Source organism: Malus domestica, chromosome 13, assembly GCF_042453785.1.
Source record: "Malus domestica chromosome 13, GDT2T_hap1".
Taxonomy (NCBI): Eukaryota; Viridiplantae; Streptophyta; class Magnoliopsida; order Rosales; family Rosaceae; genus Malus; species Malus domestica.
This window is the reverse complement of record NC_091673.1, coordinates 16457226-16481323: the sequence shown is the minus strand read 5'-3', so window position 1 is coordinate 16481323 and position 24098 is coordinate 16457226. Positions and strand designations below refer to the sequence as shown.

Genomic DNA, 24098 nt, shown 5'->3' with positions numbered 1-24098 from the left:
TGATTATGCTTATTGGGGTTTGTAGAAAAGAATCAGCATCAATCATTGTATCAGCTCCTAATATCTGTTTTATTTCTAGCCTGCATTACCCCCCTTGCTATCTAATGAAAATAACAAAGGATCAGGCAACTCTGATCTCATGACTTTCTTCAACACTAGTTGATCTACTTTAGATCTTTCCTCATTTTTTTTCTTTATTCTTTTCCTTAAGTAAAGGAAATAGAAGAATAACTAACGTTTCCATAGGGCTGGGTTCTTCCCTCACCTTCTTAGCACAGTCATTCTCTGGAGTAGAGTACTTCAGATCCAGCCTTATTTACCGATGTACTGTTAAGGAAAAGAGTTTGCTTACTTCCTCTCTTGTTTGTAGAGAGTTTCTTTCCATGCTTTTTATGACAGCCATCATGGTGGCCTAGAGGTCTTCATTTATGACCCTCCCTCCTGATTTCTCAGAATGAGTCGGCTTTCCACCAAGGCGGATTCTTGCAAGTCTTCAGGGAGATTTGCCATGCTAGATCTTGGTGTGTACCAGGGTGGTTTTTGTTTTGATTCCCACCTAAAGGTTTGTTCCTTCTTTTATCTCCTTGGCATACAAGATTTGTGGTCCCACCGGGTGTGCCAAAACTATGTTCGGGCAGGAAATCTGGCTGATGGGCATTCCTAGCTCGAGCACACAGCTCCTTGAGGAGTTGGCACTTTGGTTAATTGTCGGGCTCCTGCTTGTCTCAATACTGCAAGAGAAGAACAAAGTTAGTTCTGAGATGTGCCTTTGTAGGGCCTTAAATGTAGGTCTTGAGGCTCACAATCAAAACCAACTAGGTGCTTAGGCGTGCCACTGCCATCTCAGTATGGCAGATGTAGAACAAGTATGTTTTAAGCCGATTACTTGCGCTCCAAGTTATTTTTGACTTCTTGTTTATCAAAGGATTGTTGTAGATGGGTTAAGTCTACATTAAGTTCTTTTCTATGCCTTGAGATCAAGGACTTTTAGTTATCTTGTATGCTCGAAGGGTGAAGATCCAAATCTGATCAAGTCATCAGTTTAATACATTACAATCTTGATAAAACCATTAAATGAACCAAATTTGAGAATTGATGGGGGTTTGAGTCACCAAAGGACTGGAAATAACTTGAATATAAACTGGGGAATGCATTATAATGACAGATCTATTAACTGAAAAATAAAAACAAAGAGAGTCGGACAAGATTTCACCTTGTCGGGCAAGGTTAAACGTCTTGTGGTCTCTTCTTTTTGCAATTTACAAAGGATTAGGTACTAAAGGGGACGACTAGAAAAAAAGTTCATCATCAATACTACAACATTAGGAAAAAGGTAGCAGAGCTTTTACATAGACAAAAAAATGTCTTTCTAAGGAAATCTACGGCTAAAAGGGATGCAGAGTCTAGACAAAGCACGACTTTCTGGGTATTTGCTTGGTTGAGAGACAAGTTGTATGTTTGTTTGTTTGATTGGTTAAGTGTCCTTGTCTTTGGGCCCTCTTCCTCCTTTTATAGACGAATTAGCCCAACTGTCTGTAGCTATGTTCTTACCCGAAAGCAATTGAAGGGTAGTGACTCATCAGTATTTTACTTGTACTGACATTGAAAAGTACTTTTAGGCTAAGAGTAGGTTGATTTTCATCAGTTGTCACTTCTCTTGTAAGCACCTAGCCTTTGCATTAATGAGGGAGAGCCAATTAGTCTTGAGATGGACGATTTGGGCTTGGTGTTGGCTTTCGAGCAAAACTCATTTCTTTAGTCTTTTTGGGCCCTCCTTCCTTTCGGCCTAAAGTTCAAATGTTAACCCAAACAAGAGCGTTATGATGTCATAGTGTTATGTTTTAAAACACAATTGATTTTTCATTTTAGAGCATAACATTAGTAAACAGATACATTTATTAAAGAACGAGTGAAATGTAAGCATGCACTTAGCTAAATTAGTTAGAAGAATGTACTCTCTCCTTTATGCACCCAAGTATTCATCATCTTTGACTTTAATAATAAAGATGTAAGTGAAATAATAACATTACATGACTTGTGAGGTACGGTTGGAACTCAACATAAGCCGAGCGAAGCTGGAAAGTAAGAGCTGGTGAGTGTGGGTCAATCTTTGGCGCGTCGCGTCGCTAATGCTCAAAATTCCACTAGTAAAAAAATGAGGTGGATTGTCTAGCCTCCCATTTTCATACTCTTCTCATCCCCTCCTGTTTGTGTGGTCACAATTAAGTCACGTTAACATTTTATATTATTTTTTTATAAAAATGATAAAACAAAAAGTAATAAGAATATAAAATATTGACGTGACTTAACCGTGACCACATAAAATAAAAAGAGATGAAAAAAGTAGGGTAAATTACATAGTAGCCCATCAGGTTTGATGTCTATTACAACCTCATATAACGTCTTTAAAACATTTCATTTTCATACATCATGTAGCATTTTATTTCAAAATAATACATCCGTTAGATTTTTCGTCCATTGATCTGTTAAGTGCTGACGTAACTGCCACATTTGTGCCACATGGTAATTTTTTTTTTAATTTAAAAAAAATCTGAATATTCTAAATTAAAAAATAAAAAAAAATAAAAAAAGCCTGAAACCCATCCCTCCCCGCAGCCCCCCAACCTACCCACGCCCACCTCTACCTCCAACTCCACTAAAATCCCCCACCCCACCCCTCACCTTCCCGAAACCCCCAATTCTATTTGAAAAAAAAAAAAAAAAAAACCCAGAAATCCCCGACCCATTTCTCCCTCTTCTTCACTCTCTGCACCTCCCTTTCATTCTCTCTTCCCAGATCAACGCCGCCCTTTCCCCATCACCACCGCAGAGCTCTCTCTCTGATCCCTCTGTTCCTCATGGAGGTCCTTCGTCACCATCCGATCTCGCCGTCGACCGAGATTTCTCATCGTCGCCCTGCTGCTCCTGCTCGTTGTCGTCTTCGACGACGAAGATGATGCGGGTGAGGATGACGTCCTTGCAGTTCGGAGGGGATATGGGTTTTGCGCCGGAGGGGTGGTAATGGGATCTGGGTTCGGGGGTGGTCGTATGGGGTATGAGTTTCGCGGGGGTATGGGATCTGGGTTGTTCTCTGGTTTTTTCTTTTTTCCTTCAAAGGTGCAGGTATGGGGTAGGGGAAGATGGGAGCGGGGTTCACGGGGGTGGGGTATTGTTCATGGGTTTTTATTTTTATTTTTATTTTTTTTAATTTAGAAGATTTAGGTTTTTTTTAAAAAAATTAAAAAATTATTATTTTTGCCACGTGGCACACATTTGGCAGCCACATCGGCACAAATGTGGCAGCTACGTCAGCATTTAACAGATTAATGGACGGAAAATCTAACGGATGTATTATTTTGAAATAAAATGGTACATGATGTATGAAAGTGAAATGTTTTAAAGACGTTGTATGGGATTGTAATAAATCTCAAACCTGAGGAGTTACTATGTAATTTACCCAAAAAAGTATGGAAATGAAAAGCAGACAATCCACCTCTGTAAAAAAAAAAAAAAACCAATAATGTAGGAAGTGGACTGTAGAGTGCGAGAGAGTGATGAGTAATTGTACGCTGAAAAAAAAAAAAGCCATCGATTTGATGGATCCATCCATACCTGGACAGAGCCCGGTGGGTGGTTTTAGCAAACCCACTGATTCTCATGCACGCCCACGCTTCTTTATATTCACCCTCACCAACCCATAAATCCGACGAGCTCTCTCTCTCTCCCTCTCTCTCTGCAACTCCACTTCGATGTTTCAGGTTCATGATGGGAAACTGATTTAGTGCGGAAATAAAGAGAGGAGAGAGAAAAATATATATATTGAGAGAGAGAGAGAGAGAAGACGCATAAATCACAGTTCATGTGACGAGCTAGCTACTCCTTTTGTTTCATATAATTCTGGGTTTTATTCGTTTGTCTTTTTAATTTCTAATCCTGGTTAGCTTCTCGTTTGCTTCCAAATTCTGAATCATTTCTTCTGATGAAAAAACCACTTTTGCTAAACCAAAAATACCAACAAAAATATAAAAAGACATAAAAAGCTGAGTAGCACCAACAAAAGAAGGAACAAAAATACAAGCTTTCTTTGTTTTCTGATGCCGTGACGCATGCACGTCTTGTCCTTAGAGATATGGAGGTCACAGAGTTGTGGCAGCAGAGAGAGAGAGAATCGTTTCATGGAATCGTTTCTGCAATTTCTGGTTTCTGGGTTTTTTCATCTCCCATTCTCTAACACCGCAGAGCTTAAAAGTCTGCAACTTTCTGCCATTTTCTACAGCTTCAAAGCTTGTGAGTAATTTACTGGGTAAAAATCAGATTCAAGTTTTAATTTTGGGTGCATTGAGTAGTTATTTTTCTTGTTTTGCAGAGGGGTTTTATTTTTATAGGATTTTTCAAGAACCAGAGCAAGCAAGCAAGCGAGCTCGCTCCAATGGCGGAAAACGGCTCTCTTCTCTCTCCCAGAGAAAAACACACAAAACTCACTTCCTCTTTCTTCGCGAATCCGAGATTGTTCACCAGCTTCACCTCAAAAGCCGTCTCTGAATCCGACGCCGTAATGAGCCCAACCTCCATCCTCGAAACGAAACCGTTTCTGGGCCTCCGAAACCCCTTCTGGTCCGAATCGAACACCCCCAGAACCCCGGAACCCGAATCCAGACGCATCCACTGGGACAAATTGGACTCCAAAGGCATCGGCCTCGCCATCGTCGACGCCCTCAACGAATCCGACCCGAAACCGTCAAATCCCAAAACTCGAATGGTGATTTTCGGGTCGCAGCTCAAGATCCAAATCCCTCCCCTGCAACCCTCTGTTCTCTCCCCTTCCCGATCACCGAAATCTTCGGCGGATTTCAGCACCAAGACGGAGAATTCCCATCTGGGTTCTTTCTCCTCCGTCTTGTCTCAGTCGCCGGAGAAGAAATCGCTGTTCGAATCCGAGACGATGAATTCGACCCGGGTTTTCACGAGCCGTCTCTCTGTCAGTGAAATGGAGCTCTCTGAGGATTACACGTGTGTGATTTCCCATGGGCCGAACCCGAAAACCACGCACATCTTCGACAATTGCATCGTGGAGAGCTCCGATGGCGTCCCGGAGTTTCCTCCCGGCAGGAAGTCAAACGGGTCAAGCTCTCTGTCTGAGAGTTTTCTCAGCTTCTGTGACAATTGCAACAAGAATCTTGGCCACGGCAAAGATATTTTTATGTACAGGTTGGTCCAATTTTTTGTTCCCTATTATTTTGTCGGCACTCTCTCGAGACACCGGCTTAAAACGATTATTTTTCATATCTCAATCGTAATAATAATCGATGTTCATTATCCGATGCATGATTACCATGTTTGTAATCTTTAATCGCCCCGGTGCTAATATTTGATGAATGCGTTATCAATTTTATTTTTTATTCTTCAACATAATTTGAATTTGATTTCTAATCATTTTTTAATCGATTTTTTCTTTTCTTTTGAGTTTTATCATATGATTCATATATATATTCTTGGATCGTGGTTGCTATCTGTACAACTATTTATGATTAGAATCTTATATTATACTGACTCGAATCATTAATTGATTTTAATACAATTATGGATAGGTAACTACTACTCATATTAGGAGAGGATTATGCAGGGTATCTTCTACTATAAGATAAATTAAACCCATCTACTCCCCTTCAACCAACTAATCAATTTTCTCCATTTTATACTCACTTCAATCATGCAAATGCATTTCATTTTGGTATTCCATAGAAAAAGGGCTTCTGCGGCTGAAAAAATAGGAGCAATTGCTGCTGAAAAGCCAATAACAAATAGACGTGTGTTTGAATAATTGAAATTAAAGACTATCACCGGACACTTGTACATATGTGATTTGGTTCTAGCAGCATTTCATGTTCTTTAAGCAGCGAAATATGGTTCTTATATATAACAGTCGATATTTTAATCTAAATTACGAGAAAAGTAGCTCGAATTTGGTTTCAGAGACGCACAACCTGCTGTAACTTGGGTGCAGAGGGAGCACTCTGCATTAGCAAACTTGGCTAAGCGGAGTTTTGCGTGATTTAAGCATTCGTTGAAATTGTGTTTTGCAGGGGTGAGAAGGCATTCTGCAGCCGTGAGTGCCGTTACCAGGAGATGTTGTTGGAGGAGGGAGTGGATAAACTGGAAGCTTGAGTAGCTGATTGTAATGTGCATGGACCATGGAAATTGTTCCTGACACTTGACTGAAAAACTTCAACAGAGAGAGGGAGAGGGGTACCTTTTTTTTATTTTCTTTTTTTTTTGGAGCTAAATAATAGGGAAGGAAGGATAGTGATTTGTGCCATGAATATAATCCATGAAATGAAGATACATGTAAGACAATATAGTAGTTGAATTTTCTGGGAGAATGTATCTTTTTCTTTTTTGTAATTTGCTTTCTGCTTCCCCTCCTTGTAGAGTTGTAGAGGGAATGAAATCAAAGGCTGAGTTTTGTTGGATTGTTAAATATATAATTGTTGTTGGATTTTCTGTAATGTTGCTCGTTCAAGCACCGATTGTCCAAAAGCACTTGAATTTTTAATAAACATTTCATTGTGTCTTAAATAAAAGCGCTTTCATTAAAAGCCCTATGGATGAAGGTGTTTTTAGCAAAAACGCAAGTGCTTTACCTTTCATAGTCTTGTTTGAGACTGCTTTATTGTGACTTGAACAAAAATACTTGACAACGCTTAAGAATACAAAAGCATTTTGTTATAAACGCTTGCGAATAAAAGTGCGTATAGAACAAATGCTTATCAAACTCCCCTATAGTTTTTGGATTTCAATGCTTGGTGTAGGTGAGGATCATGATGTGTGACTAATTAAAGCCTACACTATATCTGTGTCTAAAGTGTCAATGATTTCGGTTGAAGTTGATTTTTTTTTTCTTTTTTTTTTCATAAACAGTGTTTGTTTCTACATACAATCACTTACTCCTCTTTTTTCTTTTTATTAATCTTTTCCAAAAAAAAAATTTATTAGATTTTTGTGGTAGCTTTGATTAGCCCAATAATGGAAGAGTGCAATGTGCATACTTTAAGGAAAAAGTTTATGTGACTGATTTCAAGGGAATAATTCTCTGTAAAACTCACTTATTTTAAAGGGGACTGGATCCTCTCCGAGGCAAATCCTCATGATCCTGCTGAGCAACAAACATGGACCATTGGATTTCGATCCAACAACTACAATTATTATAACTTTAAGAGGGACTCTCCTGTTTGTAACCGTTAGATAGAAATCCAACGGCCTGTGTTTGTCGCTCAACAGGATCCCGAGGGTTTGCCTCGGAGAGGAACCAGTTCCATTTTAAAGTACCAAATTTCAAAGCATAACAATAAGACACCAGACAACCACCTTTCTTGGTAACACTTTTTTATTTATTTACAAAATAGTCTTGATTTTTGCCACTTTTCTTATCAAATTGAAGTTGTGTTGTCCAAATCATGACAATTGCTTCACATTTCTTAACAAACAACATTAATTTGTATAAACCTGAAAGTAGAAATAATGTTGGCTTTTAGCCAAAAACTCTGTCATTTAAAATTGATAAAAATGATGTCTGAGATTATCCATCGCCAATCATTTTGGTTATTTTGTGAAAATTCTCCTTTAAATTTGTTTGTACCATACTTAGGGCCTCCGCATTTAGATCTCGTATAAATACTCGGATGACTCAAATATAATTATGTAATAAATGACGGGGCAAATATGTAAAAAGGGGAGGAGCCCTTAGTCTATAAAAGGGCCTCCTCACCCTCACAATCAAGGGGCTCTCACCCTCACAATCCCCTCACTTTCATCAGAGAGCTCTCTCAAACTCTTACTTTCTCTAGGGGACTCCCCTCACACTTGTAATTCATACATTCATACAGAGAAACAATATCAACATCAGTGTAGACGTAGCCCAAACATTGGGATGAACCATAATACATCTTATGTTCTTTACTTTTTTGCAGATTCACGGTTAGATTTACGTTGTTCCAAGACCCCTCCGGTTTTGTGCATCAACAAAATTGAAAAAAAACCACAAGTTCAAGTTGAAGAGTTGATTTGATAAAAATGCCCTCAATTTAGCGAAGATTTTTCACGAAATGACCAAAATAATTAACAGTAGACAATCTAATTGACCACTTCTATCGATTTTAAATCACAAAGACCAAAGTGAGGAGGTATGCCAATTTTAGGGACTAGTTTGACCAGAAAGCCAAATAATTTTTAAAACTAAGTAAAGCTAGAGCACAACTATAAATGGAAGATCTTAAAAAAGAGTATCCTCGTCGGATCCTCCAATCATATTCGTTCATCATGCAGCTAGTTTTTTTTAAGTACTATTTATATTTAATTTAAAATAAAAAAATTACAATGATTTATGACCGCACGATATACGATGAATGAATGTGATTTGAGGATCCAGCGAGAATCCTCTTTCGATCTTAAACATCCTTTCATCACATGATATAAGCACTAAGTAATGCTTATAGTTCTGTGTTAGTGTTTTACCGCTTAGGTCATGTTTATATTTCAAACCATGTCTTTTCAAACTTTTGTTTTGAACAATACTTTAAATTTTCAAAAAATAAACTCGTAATGCTTAATCCTCAAATCCAACGAGGACAAATATGTCCTCTTGGACATGTTTACTATGAGGAAAAAAATTTAAAAATAAATAAAGGGGGAAATAAGAAATAAAGATGATCTTATTTCTTTATAAACTTATTAAAGTGGTCTCTCTTGTAGAAGTAGGTAGGATACGGATGTGGGCGTATTATATTCCATATTTTAATCTCGAGATTCTCTACCAAAAGTTCAAAACAAGTATACAATAAATAAAGATAATTCATTATTTCTTATGTTTTGCTTGTGTGAAAAACTAGAAGCGAAGCCAAGACTATGTTGGTTGTATATTGAAAACGAGAGTGGAGCCAATTTTGCCTGCATCATCACTCATCACATCTCCAACTCGAACCAATACTTTATATATTATATAATAAGAAACTTTAACAAAAAAAATTTGTTTACTTTAATGAAAAACCATATTTTTACACTAAAAATCAATCATGATATTATTCATTTTACCTTTTATTTTGTCTTTATCATTAAAACTCAAAGTTTTCAAATCATTTTCATTAGTTTTCCTTATATAATAAGTCAGATATAATGAGAGTGACATTTCACACAAAAAGAACATGTTCTTGAAAATGGACTTATAGCAAGCGACTCTAAAAAAATAAGAGATAAAAACTTACACCTCATATCTCTACAAGAAATAGAAACTTACATGTAAAGGGTGCTATACTTTCCTTCCTGCAACATTTTACTATGTGAGGGAGGTCAGTATATTCATTTTTGCGTTAGAGTCTTAAAGGTAATTGAACCTAAGGCCTATCATAATGCTAAAAGCATTAACTTAACCTCCCTCACTTTTTAACCTACCCTAGATTTGTTACTATTAACTAATTATGTTCGTTATCATATTCGTTATTTTCGATGATACGAAAGTATCCATTTGGCGCCCAGCTCTCAAGGATAGATTCAGCCAACACAAGTTTCTCGCTTACGTCTAAGGCTTTGAACCCTCCAACCACGAGCGGAGCCACCCACAAGGCTAAGGTGGACTTTAGCCCATGCAGGTTTTTTGTAAGTGTAGTGCTATCTACACACTCATTTTTATTTCTCACACATCTCTCTCAGTTTTCGACCTTCGGATTGAATGAATTGATGACGATCAATGACAAAAAATTAATAAGGGTATGTGAATAGCACTATCCTTTTTCAAACTCATGCTTTAATGATTTATGTTAATACATGTAGCCTATATAGCCAACTCAATTCCAATACATGTTATTATTTCATGTTTATTTATTAGATGATAGGTAATAAATAATACTTTTTTATGCTACAAGTAATAAATTAGTTCTATCTTCCCTCCCCCTTCTATCCTATTCATTAAAGAAAAACATCATTTACCCTATGCGATTTAGCCTCCGTACTTCTTACTCAAGAAAAAAAGAAGAATTTTCTTTTAGTTCACAATTAAATCCCTATCTCCGTAATTCCTTACTTGTTGTTGCAATTTTCCAATGAATGCAACCTTTGATACGTTCTTAATTGCTTTATTTACTTATTCTTGGTTTATTTAGCAAGTTAATTGTTTATATGGTCCTCGAAGTTGTCGGTTAGGGTTATGATTTCAAGAATGGTTTATATTCTATTGTTGTTCTTTTATATTGATTAAAAATAAACATATGATTTTATGATACTAATTTCAACTAGCCCACCCAAGATAAAAATCATGGCTCCTCTATTGCCTCCAATTGAACCTAAAATCAAACATATAGTGACTTTACACTCTATTGTGATCATCTTTGTCCGAAAATGAGATCTAAAATGAAGAAAAACTTATCAGAATCAACTACATGTCAGGGCTAGCTGTGATTCGCAACCTAAGACCTAATAAGCCGGTCAATCAACATCAACATCTCCTTATAGCTTATAGACATAAATGGATATACGTACATTCGGTGACACCATAGATTTTCTCCGCGATAAGAGAATTTCTATACTTTTATAAATCGATAAAATGATTTTTTTATTTTAAATTAATAAAATAAATGATAAAAGAAACAAATCATTAAAAAATGCAAACGAGGCAGAACATTGTTTTTACCTTGAAGTAATAATTGTCTAAATTAAATTGGGCCTGGATCCGGTACTTTTTATCATCTTTGAGTCAAGTTGGCCCAAAGGCACTTTGTTTGGGACATGGGCTGGTGTACTGAAGCACTCATGGGGCAAAGCAAAAGCCTAACGCGTGCATTTGTTGGCTTGGGGGGGGTACTTACGTCTTTCCATTATCCCTATACAGAAAGATTAGAATCATCACACGAAAGAAAAAGCATGCAAGTACACTTTTGGTTAGGGGTGGGTTCAAAAAACCAAAAATCGAAAAAAACCGAAAACCGAACCGAACCGAAACCGAAAAAATCGAACCGAACAAAAAAATCGAACCGAATTGAAAAAACCGAACCGAACTGAACTCTTTTGGTTCGGTTCGGTTTTGGTGGTCTAGAAACCGAATCAAACTGAATCGAATCGAAATAATTAAATTAATATTTTTTTAATTTTATTTATTTAATTATTTGTTTTTATTATATTAGAATATGATACTTCGGATTGCTGCTTTGGTAGGACTTGTTTGCTTTCCAATTCAAATTGTCTTCTCAGCTTCTCCATCTACAACAAAAATTAGAACTTATACCATTACATGCAATATTTCTAGTTTATATCATTAAGTGCAACACATATATAAGAACACATATCTCAACTGCACTGCAGTTGATTAGGGAAAGCAAACAGCGTATAAAAGTCTCATGAGTTTATTAAACACCATGAGATCAAAAACAAAATTCAAACTTTCTCACCTATGGCCAAGTATAGTAGCTTCCTTGGCCTAACAATTTTGAAAAGTATATCAATATATTCAAAAATATTGATGAACACCTCTTCAAAATTTGCTGGTGGTAGAAGCTGAACACAAAATGGAGAGATTATATTATGTAACCACATATATGGATAAAAAAAATTCGGACCATAAAGATAAAGAAAATATCAAAAATTGTTACCTAGACAATAACCAAAATAAATAGTATATTATAGAATGTTTATCTTATTGCTAGTGAAGAATACATGTATATATAGAGAGAGAGAGAGAGAGATTGAGAGAAAGAGAGGAATGAATAAGGTCGTACTCCATCATCATCGTCTAAAAAGGAATCTATTTACAGTTAAACTTTAAACCTAAAATATTTAAAAAAAACCTTTATGTTATAATTCTAGTTGAACTTTAAATGTTTATTTTCATTATCTTTAAGTCTAGTCAGAATATTTATGTTATGATTGTGTTGGATATGTTAAAATTTAAGATTTCAAAATTTTTCATTTTTTGAAAAAAAACCGAAACCGAACCGGAAAAAACTGAACCAAAAAAAAATCGAATCGAAAAAAACCGAAAAAAAATTGAACTAAACCGAACCGAATTTCGGTTCGGTTTCGATTTTGGCAAAAAACCGAACCGATTTGAACCGAACCCACCCCTACTTTTGGTATTAAATAATTTTCAAATGGAGTCACTAACCTTTTGCGCAATCTCAATCTTGCCCTCGGGAAATCCAATTTTGTCCTCGGCCTCCTTCGCTCCACCTCCTCCACTACTCTTCGTCCCTCGGATCCGCCGGAAGCCGTGCACTCTCTTATCCGGCGCCCACAGAAGAACTCGCCTCCGACGCAGAGCCCGCCAGAAGCTTCCTCCTGTGAACGACATGTCGGTCGCCGTCCCGATGCCATCGTCCCCTCGCCGGCTCGACTTGGACCACGAGTCGTTCCTCGATTCCAGGATTAGTATGTCTCTCTATTTCCGTTTATTGAAACTTTACAGTAATTATTCTGCAGTCAAAATGTAATTATGAATATCTAAGCAAGTTTTAACAATTGGGTTTTGGCAAAATGTGATAAAGATTGAAGCTTTACTTAGTTTTGGTTCAATGCGATAAGGTGCAGGAGAAAGGGATGTGTTGATAACTGATAGGGAAAAGGAGGAATGCATGCCTTCTCCAAGCAAGACCAAACATAGAACGAGCAGTGTGAAAATTTTCGGGGTCGAATTGTGCCCTGACAATGTTGCTGTTGCCATGGTGTATTTTGTTCAAGGTGTTCTAGGCCTTGCAAGGCTTGCTGTCAGTTTTTATTTGAAAGATGATTTGCATCTCGACCCGGCTGAGGTACATTTACATTCATATTTTTTGTTGCTCTACATTTGTAGCTGTAGTTATTAAAAGTGACATGCTTGATTAACTATGAGCTTAAGTTGACGTTGTTATGCACTGATCGGTAAACAATTTTACCTTGAGGATTCCGAATAGTACGAAAAAGGTGTTAACAGGGTTATGGATAATGGGATTCTAGCTTTGAATTACTAATGCAAGGGCACATATTGTTTTTCCTTTGATAGGTGTGAATTACTTGTCTTTGGTGTTTGTAGTCTTGGTTTCTGACAAATTTATATGTGTTTGACTAGACAGCTGTGATTACCGGCTTTTCTTCGTTGCCATGGCTGATTAAACCTATATACGGTTTTATTAGGTGTGAGTCTATTTGCCATCTCTATTTGGTATCTCTCAGTTACTGTATTCCTCTATTGTTGTTTGTGAACAGTTTTTTGGGTCCTTGCAGTGATTCTGTGCCACTATTTGGTTACCGAAGAAGGTCATACTTGATTTTGTCTGGGCTTCTTGGTGCAGTGTCATGGAGTTTGATGGCCACTGTTGTTGATAACAAATTCAGTGTTGCTTTCTGCATAATTCTTGGATCTCTATCTGTTGCCTTTTCAGATGTGGTAATATCTATTAGTTATTCTTTTTGAATGTTATGGAAGGTATATCTTGTTATGTGTCACAATATGTGCCTAACTTAGCTTTCAGCCAGAATTTGAAGTTGACTTGGTTCTCAGCCAGAATTTGATTTAGACCATTTATTTAGATTGTTTTCGACATGGAAAATCCTCTTAAAAAAATTCAATTTGTTATGAATTAAAGTGTATCTCAACATTGTATATGATTCAAGCGATGCGATGTGTTTACTTAAGTAATTAATTTTGAACTTATCAGATCAAATACATAATACATGTAGAGATATTACGAAATAAAAAATCAAAATGATCCCTAAGAGAGTTTATATGAGGAGGTTCTGATCCTCAGTTCTCTCTTTTGAGATTACAATAAGAGAACATTGAAAAATTGGGGGTAAAAAAGCCCTAAATGATTCCAGAGGAAGAAAGAGTCAAGATTCACAAGTGTCTGGTTTAATTTTAGGGAAAAACTTAGTCTACTTGTCTGCATTATTTAGAAAGGTTCAGCTTAAGAATCCAGATCCTCTGGTATGAAATGATGAATTGCCTCCTTTTTTGGCTCGGGTTCTTCATTCTGTAACATACTTTGTAAACCATGTCAAAACTTAGCATGTTTCAGGTTGTAGATTCCATGGTTGTGGAGAGGGCTCGTGGTGAATCACAAAGCATGTCAGGTTCTCTTCAGTCTTTGTGTTGGGGATCTTCTGCTTTTGGTGGAATCGTGAGTTCCTATTTTAGCGGCTCCTTGGTGGATGCTTACGGTGTAAGGTGCACAAAGTTTGCTGTTCAGAATGTATGGTCCTATTGCTGATAATCATCTGATGTGGTCTTTTGTTTGTTTTTCAAATTGTTGATGTTTCAGGTTTGTTTTTGGTCTCACGGCTTTGCTACCACTGATGACATCTGCAGTTTCTATTCTTGTGAATGAGCAGCCTGTGATTGGTGCCTCGAAGGGGCCAAATTTTCCTCTGGCTGGTCATAACTTGCTTGATAGCTGGAAACAGAATGTTCTTCAGTTATGGGATGCTGTTAGGCAACCCAATGTATTTTTTCCCACGTTATTTATTTTCCTGTGGCAGGCAACCCCTCACTCAGAGTCTGCAATGTTTTACTTCACGTACGTGCAATTTATGAGCATGGTCATTATCCTTTACTTTGTAAAAGCTACAGGTGTTCATGGCCGCTTTCAATTTGTTTCAGTAAATGTTTCCAATCTTAACTAGGGCTTTTATATTTCCTTGGCTTTCAGCACAAATAAACTTGGTTTTACCCCAGAGTTCTTAGGACGTGTCAAGCTTGTTACCTCTGTAGCATCATTGCTTGGGGTTGGACTGTATAATGGATTTTTGAAAACTGTTCCATTGCGGAAGACATTTGTAGTAACAACTGTTTTTGGTTCAGCTATTGGGTTGACTCAGGTTTGTGATACGAGTTATTTTCTTAAGGCTCCCTGACTTAACTGTGTCAAATGAAATTCAGGTGTAATTATTATTGATCTTATGTCTCAGGTTCTCCTTGTTACTGGATTAAACCGAAAATTCGGGATAAGCGATGAGTGGTTTTCAATTGGAGATTCTTTGGTCATAACAGTTCTCAGTCAGGTACACTATTAAAACAGGTGTATTGGTTGCTGTGCCCTGTAATTTGTTAAAAGAATGTAGTTCCTTGGATGCATGCATTTTGAGTGTGCCTTGAAAATTTAGTCAAACGCAGCTTCAAACCTTTCTTAGAAATAGATAAACCGATAAATTTAACTGATGAAATTACTCTTCGAAAAACTAAGCTTGTAACAATGTATCGTTTTTGATATTTCGAATCTAATTGTACCACATGCATGACAGGAAATATTTCTATTGCTTGTGCACAGAACTGATTCTGTGAACGGCTGTACTGCAAAACTAATTCCTAATTTTCGTTGCAGGCTTCTTTCATGCCTGTTCTTGTGCTGGCTGCTAGATTATGCCCGGAGGGAGTGGAAGCCACACTTTTCGCAACCCTCATGTCCATTTCAAATGCTGGGAGTGTTCTTGGGGGGCTGATGGGCGCTGGTCTGACCCAACTCTTAGGTGTAACCAAGGACCAATATGATAACTTGTCCCTTTTGATCATCATCTGCAATCTCAGCTCCTTGTTGCCCTTACCACTCCTTGGCCTCCTTCCGCTGGATCATCCTGATGCAAACCCGGAGGAGAGTGAATCAGATATTGAGATGAAATCTAGCTGAGTTATGGTTGTTTGCCCCTATGGTAGGGGCCCTACCTCATCCAGTCAGTGGTTTGGGGCATTCCCCTTTGATGTGCTCCTTGATCCCTAAGCTAACTTGTAAGTTTTTGCCTCATACTGTAGCGTACACTTCAACAAGAGAAAAACAAGAGAATTGTTATTGGCACTTCAAAAATCTTATTCTACACCGCAAACTTTCTATATTTGGAAAGAAAAATACACTTGTGAGGAGTGAAGAATAAGATTTTTGAAGTGCCAATAACACTTCCCAAAAACAATAGGGTTTTGTAAATATCATATGCTATGTGTATGAAATGAACTGATAGCATCCTTGGCCTTATTTTTCTGTCATTGACTCATTGGATTGAATAAATCAAAGAAGAATCGAGGGTTGAAAAGTCTGGTGTGTGCAAAATAGAGAAAAATGGCATGCAAAAACCATTTAAACTAACATATTATCCTAATCATTAGTCATTTTTCTATTATGCACAGCAAAACTAACAGAAAACTGGGCTGTTCCTGAGATTTGGCTAATCTAGTCCTCAACTAATACTGCAGTTTATGCCATGTGATCTGCAGTGGTTCGGGCAGCACATGACTAACTAATTAAACTGGACTTTATCATGTCTTCTGTCTGAAAGAGTTAATAAATGGTAATCCTGAGCATATTAAATTGGACAACGGTCCAACACATAACAGCGGACAAATTCTTTTCTGGAGGGTTAAGACTTCATATGGCTAGACTGGAGTTAGTCTCAACTGTGAATACGCTATCTCAAACACCATAGTGTAGGCTCCATTGCACGAGAGATTTTCTCTTGCAGTCGGTAACATCACGTGGCAGTAACGGACGAATGGTTTACTATTTATACATGACAATCATCTATGTCATAGGTGATGCCATTAAAACAAGGGAATTTTAACAAAACACTTTCGGTACTGTTCATTTTTAACGAAAAACCACATTTATACCTTTCCTTGATACTATTTACTATACCTTTAAAAAGAGCTTTTCATTAAAAAAGAAGTTTTTTTTGAACTTTTTGTTAGTTTTCCTTTAAATCAATTTATTGATTTCAAGAGAGTTTCTCTTTTGCTACTACAAAGTAAGTTCTGTGAAATAACAACTCTCTTAAGCAAAATAACATTATTCAAAAAGGTACATTATTGGTATCTTCTAAAACAACCATCATGATCAACCTAGGAGTTCAAAGCCTCTAAAGTAATACAAGGTCATGCAGGCAAAGTACATAGTGATATCTTATTTATTAGAGACACTACAGTGACGATGAATCCGTTCAATGTAAATCTGTATCCATTATAATGGGTTACAATGATTTCAAATTTGACTGATCTACAGTCAGCACATATTATCAGATTTATTATAACACTTAAAACAAATATTTTAATGGATGATGATAGATCTGTCTGCATTTTTCAAACCTGGTTTATAAAACACTGGCTTTTTATGTTGTCTCCATATATGAAGATAGGTATGTGTGGGCTGTTTTATTTTTATTTTACAGCATAGATATACACACACACACATACACATATATTTGGAAGTGATTGGTTTCTAGATTCTTCGCTGCTCATGCATTTCATCAGACAGCATGGCCAGCATCCCAAAAAGCCTTCCATATGAAGGAGATATGATGATGGATTGAAGGTTCCAAATGGAAAAACTTACGGATTAAGTGATTTGGATTTTTAAAATTTGATCAAACGGTCAAAAATTATTATAATTTTTAAAAGTTTTTACTAACTTTTCTGTTTCTCAATGATTGTGGCTGATTAAATCATTAACCATAAAAGGTCAGAAATACAAGGATATATACTAATATACTAAAAAAAAAACATGTCCACCATAATAATGTACTGCAAAAAACAAACGCCCCCGCGGCTAAATAAAAGCACGAGAAAAAAACCTAGCCGTCCATCTTTGCCTTTAACGTTGGAGTTGGCGGTAATTTTGCCTTTAACGTTGGAGTTCTTCTTCTTGGTTGTAGTTTCTCTTTCGCTTTATCGAGGAGAGTCTTCTATTTATGGTTATGGTCGCCTTCTTGCTTTGTCGAGAAGAGTTTTTGTAGTTATGGTCGTTCTTCTTCTTCTTCTTCTTCTTCTTCCTTCTTCTTCTTCTTCTTCTTCTTCTTGGTTGTAGTTTCTCTTTCGCTTTATCGAGGAGAGTCTTCTATTTATGGTTATGGTCGCCTTCTTGCTTTGTCGAGAAGAGTTTTTGTAGTTATGGTCGTGATCGTGATTTGTTCAATCTCGAATTCTAGAGAGGCAATTGTTATCCAAATATGAGGTGGTGGTGTTTGTGGCTTGTGCGCTCGGTAAAGAACTATGAGAAGAAAACTCGATATTTGTTGGAGTATCTCGAATTCTAGAGAGGCAATTGTTATCCAAATATGAGGTGGTGGTGTTTGTGGCTTGTGCGCTCGGTAAAGAACTATGAGAAGAAAACTCGATATTTGTTGGAGGGGACTCATAGCAGGACTTCTTTGCCAATAATAGAGAAATCATTAGAGATTGGTGCGGTCTTTTCCTTGTGGAGCCTCTCGAGCATGGAATGTTTTAGTCCTCGTGACTAGGGTTTAGGACTAAGGGTCCTCCATGATTGAAGAATCGTATTCTATTTTTGATGTGTTTGTAATTGTAGGTGTAGATATTGTAAAATTTGAGGAAACAAATACTCGCCAACAAATTAATGTTTTGACTTGCTAGGCTTTTGTGGCATGCACCGTGTCCATGGGTTGCAATTTTTACACATAGCATGCAATTTATCAATATCGAACGAGTCATCAAAAGTGATTTGCGTCGACGTTTGGTAATATAAAACAATTACCATATTAAGTTGATGGTCGAAACAATTGCGAAATTATCTTTTAAATTGACTTTGATATAAATCATGTCAATTAAATTATTTGGTTAATTTCCCAATATTTACTCGGTTAAATTATTTGATTAAATCAAATTGGACTGCAATCAAATTCTTCCATTCGTAGGATTAATCAAGTCATTTGATTAAAAGGTTTTTATCACAAATGATACCTGAAATTGACCCTCACCATCAAGATAGTCTCTGAAATTAAAAATCAATTGATGTAGTCCATGAAAATAGGTGTCGTAAATCAATGTGGTCCTTCTATCACAATTCTGTTAAGTGATGATATGGCACATGAATGGGCCCCACAAGATTTATGGGTTTTTTATTTTTTTATTTTTTATTTTATCACAAATGGTCCTTGAAATTGACACACACCATCAATATGGTCCATGAAATTGAAAATCAATTAATGTAGTCCTTGAAAATAGATGTCGCCTATCAATATGATTTTTCCACCACTATTTTGTAAAAAAATTTGTTATGTGCTAATGTTGGTTTAATAATTAATTAAAAAAATTGTCTAAATTCCTTTTTGCACAACGAATTTTTTTTTTCTTATAGTAGGGCTTACTCCGAAGAGAGATCTCTTCCATAAATTCTCAAAGGCACAAGGCTTAACCAAGGCCTAAGAGGGGTTGTGGAAATAATTTTTAACCAACAACAGACGCACCTTGGTTATAACTTCATTATCCGAAGGCAAACCTAGTTGTTCTTTGCATCACTAGACCATCAGGGAAGCGTCGAACAAGCTCTCGAAGATTAAGGTTGTGAGGTTGTGGAAATAATTTTTAACCAACAACAGACGCACCTTGGTTATAACTTCATTATCTGAAGGCAAACCTAGTTGTTCTTTGCATCACTAGACCATCAGGGAAGCGTCGAACAAGCTCTCGAAGATTAAGGTTGTGAGGATGTTGATCGCCTAAATGTTAACGGTAATGTCTCATTTGCCAATGGGTCAAGCCATCACCAAAGGTAATCTCGATCCAAGTTCAATCCAGTAAAGGGTGCTGAAGTGTGTAAAGATGCGTGTATTGGTATTTTTTTAGAAAATAGAGAGCGAAGGAGGTAGAGAAATGTAGACTAGGATCAGAGGTGATTACAGGACTGGGTTTTTGGGTTGACAAATTTTTTATTAACTATTAAATTATTAAGCCTATTTGTAATTTTTTTTAAAATTTAATTAGACTTGTGTGACCCATTTATGTGTCACATCAACACATAACATAATTTTTGACAAAATTGTGACAGAAGAACTACATTGATTTGAGACATTTACTTGCAGGACTACATTGATCAATTTTCAATTTCAAGGACCATTTTAATGTTGCTGGTTAATTTCAAGGACCATTTTGATGTCGTGGGTCAATTTCAAGGACAATTTGTGAGAAAAAAAAAGAGAAAAACTTAAGGGGCCTATTTATGTGCTACATCATCACTTAACATAATTTTTAAAGAATTGTAACGAAATGACCACATTGATTTGCGACACCTATTTTCAGGAACTACATTGATTGATTTTCAATTTCAGGGACCATTTTGATGGTGAGTGTCAATTTCAGGGACCATTTGTGAAAAAACCCTTGATTAAATCAAATTGGACACCAATCAAGTCCGAATCAAGCTAATACCAAATCAAGTTCTTTCACTTGGCTTACCAAATTATTTGTTTTGGTTCAAATCAAATACCAAATCAAGTCCAAGTCAAGCTTTGGTTCTTTTATCAACTAAATTATTTGGTCAAATTATCAAGTTAATTGATTTAGTTCAAATAATGCCAAATCAAATTCAAATCAAGCTTTCATCAAGACGATTCATGGAGAAAACAACAACAACAACAAAACCCTTTCCCACTAAGTGGGGTCAGCTATATGAATCCTAGAACGCCATTGTGCTCGATTCTGTGTCATATATTCCGTTAGATCCAAGTACTCTAAGTCTTTTCTTAGAGTCTCTTCCAAAATCTTCCTAGGTCTTCCTTTACCCCTTCGGCCCTAGACCTCTGTCCCGTAGTCACATCTTCTAACCGAAGCGTCAGTAGGCCTTTGATGCACATGTCCAAACCACCGTAACCGATTTTCTCTCATCTTTCCTTCAATTTCGGCTACTCCCACTTTACCTCGGATATCCTCATTCCTAATCTTATCCTTTCTTGTGTGCCCACACATCCAACGAAGCATCCTTATCTCCGCTACACCCATTTTATGTACGTGTTGATGCTTCACTGCCCAACATTCTGTGCCATACAACATCACCGAACTTATTCACGGAGACAAACTCAATAAATTGATGCGAAATATATAAGCACACAAATTAAACCCTCTTTATCAATTGTAGTAAAGTATGTAAGTAGGGATCGTTCTAGGCCGGGGATTAGGAGGGATTGCTAAATCACTTGGAAACTGACTTGAAAACGTAAAAACAAAGTTTAAAACACTAAACTAGACTCAAAGAATGCAAAACTATACTTTAAAACACTAAAACAAACCAAAAGACTCAAAACAGCACCTAAACACTCAAAACTGCCTTAAAAACACAATCTGGGCAGTTTTGAACACTAAGGAAGAATTTGAACGAAAATATGTTATAACTTGACTCAAGACACTTAAAAACACAAACTAAATTGATTTCTAACTAATATGACTCAACAAAATAAAGGGGGATTGATTTTAGACGAATTTGAAAACAAAACAAGAACTTTGTAAAATAAAATAGGTTTTAAAACGAGATTGATCAAATTCAATGGATGAGAAGCTAGCTAAGGGGTTCTTCTCCACACATGTTATACTTGCATACAAAATGATTTCCAATTGCTCTTCGACAAACCATGAATACTCAACGCCCCAAATTAACCGTGAATTGCACTAATTAACCCTCAGTTTTTCCACAAGTTATTAGGTTGGATGATTGCATACGACAACCCAAAACATTCCCTACAAGTTCCCTACATGAATTGCATAATAGAGATACACGCAAGAATCATTAAGTTCTATGAAAAACATAAGCATTGACGAGGCACTCGTTACTATGAATTGCATGAAACTTATGCCAAGAATTTACTTAACACGATTGTGATCAACAACCTTTACTACTTATGAATATAAGTTCATAACGATTAGGTGAAACTTCCTTATATCCTAGCATCAAACTTATGCATGAAAATTAAGCGTGCACTCTCAACCAACATACACAAATTAGTTTTAATTCATAGAGATAAGTAAATTAAATTCACAATTCATGAAATGCAATTGGAAGTAATCAAATCATATAGCAAGTATAAACATGGTTTTGAATCCCCCCTAGCCAAGGGGGGTTTAGTTCCTCATACTCGCAATTACACAAAGATAACTTAATTTAAACATTGAAATCAAAGATAGAAAACACCTAGAAATGCTCCAACACTCCCAAGGCTTGGGCATAGGCATGGCACAAGATGTTCCTTCTCTTTCCTTCCTTGCAAGCAGTGGCACTAGAGGTTTTGGACGGTTTTGGGTGGTTTTTATGGTGTAGAATAGATGAGGAATGGTATGGAGAGATTTAGGATTGATGGGTGGTGTGGCTAAGGGTGGTTTTTGGCTGAAATTAGAGAGAATGGTGGTGGGAAGTTTCGGCCAAAGCAAGGAGAAAATCTGTTGTCTTTGATGAATATGAGAGGTGGTATTTATAGGCTTGAGAGAGGACCACTCCATTTCCTTTGCATGTGCAGCTTGTGTGGGTATGAGTTGTCATGTTTCCCCTTTACATTTATACACACATGCTTCATCATTTCAACCACAAAACACACCAAATTTCTGCCCATGCCTTGTGCTTTTCTTCCACTTTGCATGTGGGTTTGCTACCATGTTTCTTTGCTTTGCCATTACACTTGCACACATACATGTTCTTTGCATCATTTCAACCACAAAACACACACATTTTCTGCCATGTTTCTCCTTTACATTTACACACACACATGCTTCATCATTTCAACCACAAAACACACCCAATTTCTGCCCATATCAAACTGTCCATGCCTTGCCTTTCTCTTTGTGTATGTGCTGTCCATGTTTCTGAACCTTTCAGTGTTACAATGCCCATAACTTCTTCTTGAAAAATGATATTAACAATCCGTAAATTTCTCCAGAAAGTAGACATCTGTAGCTTTCCACGCATATAAGGCACATTTTCTCATTCATTCTAAGCTGTTTGTAACATGCTTTCAAAGTCAGCTAATCTGTACATGCAGTTTTGACGAATTTGTTACTTAATAATTCACTTGTACTACTTTTCTTTTCTTTGCTTGATAAATCACACAAAACACAAAAACATAGTAAATAGGTCAAAAATATAAGGAACTAACTAAGAAAAGACAAGTGAAATTTAAGTAAAATATATATAAATATGAGCTTATCATAAATCAAGGCCCAACAAATGAATTAATTCAGTGAAAAGAATCATTGAAAGACCTATAAATACGAGGCTCCAAGAAAAAGAAGTGGACTTTGAGACACACAACAAACTCAGATAACTTGATAGAACTCTTTACATTTTTATCACGCTAGTGGATAATCAACAAGCACAAAGTCTGGCTGATAATGCCATCATGCACACCATATTGTGTGAGAAACACTATTTTACTAACTTCATACATGAAAATGCACCTCTGACAACCCTCTCCGGCCCATCCAACTTGATAGAATGTGCTGGGCCAACACTGACACTAAGAGACGAAAGCTAGGGGAGCAAATGGGATTAGATACCCCAGTAGTCCTCACCGTAAACGATGGATACGCATGTGCCAATTCATCCACCATCAAAGTTGAAGATCACCTATCACGTGATACTACTCGGGGTCCCTATTTGTTCAAGATCAAGCCTCGACAATTCTTGAAGAAATCATAAGCCTTATTCAAGATCAAGTGTTCACCACCCTTGAATCAAATTCGACTTCAAAACAAAGGGAAGCAATTCCAAACTTTTGGAGAAAACCAGAATGCTCTTTGGCCAAAATCAAACACCAAACGCCCAAACACTCGTGTTCTACATCAATCTCGTGGAGAATGAACAAGCTCAACTAATACACATGCTGGTTCATCCACACGAAAATTGAAGACCACCCACCACGTGAAAATGCTCGTGGTCCTATTTTGTTCAAGATCAAACATCGACAGACCTTGAATAAATCTCTTCCCGATTTAAGATTTAGTGCTTGCCACCTTTGGATTAAATCTAAACACTGGAGATCAGAGGAATATTCTTGTAAATATAAACTACAGAGATTGTAACCCTAAACATTCATGTAATACAAATATTATTTTGTATACGTGTTCTTATATCATTGATTATAAAAATTTCGCATTTACAGTAAAATAGTAACTTTTTTTTTACATGTATAGTCTTTTGAATATTCTAAGAAACAGGTTTATTCCTATGAAATTTCTTTCTTCCAAATAAAACAATGTACTGCAAAAGACGCACAGGTTCATAACCAATGTTCAGCCCACAGTTATTGCTCCTGGGTTTTCTTTCTCAATTTTTTTTTTCCTTATGAATCAATCATTGATCATAATTTCTCCTCTTTAATCCTTATGA

At 36.7% G+C, this 24098-nt stretch overlaps 2 protein-coding genes and 1 long non-coding RNA gene across 4 annotated transcripts; 2 read left to right on the top strand and 1 right to left on the bottom strand.

Moving 5' to 3' along the window:
* Positions 1-3590: 3590 nt before the first annotated feature.
* LOC103453139 (FCS-Like Zinc finger 8-like) lies at positions 3591-6506 on the top strand. Its single transcript, XM_008392689.4, has 3 exons — positions 3591-4287; positions 4367-5208; positions 6084-6506. The coding sequence occupies exons 2-3, from the start codon at positions 4430-4432 to the stop codon at positions 6163-6165; spliced, it is 861 nt and encodes a 286-aa protein (XP_008390911.1). The 5' UTR covers positions 3591-4287; positions 4367-4429; the 3' UTR covers positions 6166-6506.
* A 5646-nt stretch (positions 6507-12152) lies between these two features.
* LOC103453202 (folate-biopterin transporter 1, chloroplastic) lies at positions 12153-16035 on the top strand. Of its 2 annotated transcripts, none has more exons than XM_008392750.4 (9): positions 12153-12408; positions 12562-12788; positions 13085-13149; positions 13240-13402; positions 14034-14182; positions 14277-14531; positions 14664-14832; positions 14923-15015; positions 15336-16035. In XM_008392750.4, the coding sequence occupies exons 1-9, from the start codon at positions 12330-12332 to the stop codon at positions 15636-15638; spliced, it is 1503 nt and encodes a 500-aa protein (XP_008390972.2). In that variant the 5' UTR covers positions 12153-12329; the 3' UTR covers positions 15639-16035. The 2 variants fall into 2 exon arrangements, with proteins under 2 accessions (XP_008390972.2, XP_028947556.1); XM_029091723.2 differs by having other exon boundaries at positions 12157-12408; positions 12568-12788.
* A 4224-nt stretch (positions 16036-20259) lies between these two features.
* Positions 20260-22726, bottom strand: LOC139190362 (uncharacterized). Its single transcript, XR_011574536.1, has 2 exons — positions 21912-22726; positions 20260-20763 (listed from the first exon to the last, which is right to left on the bottom strand). It is a non-coding gene; the product is annotated as an uncharacterized lncRNA (long non-coding RNA).
* Between the last annotated feature and the right edge of the window lie 1372 nt (positions 22727-24098).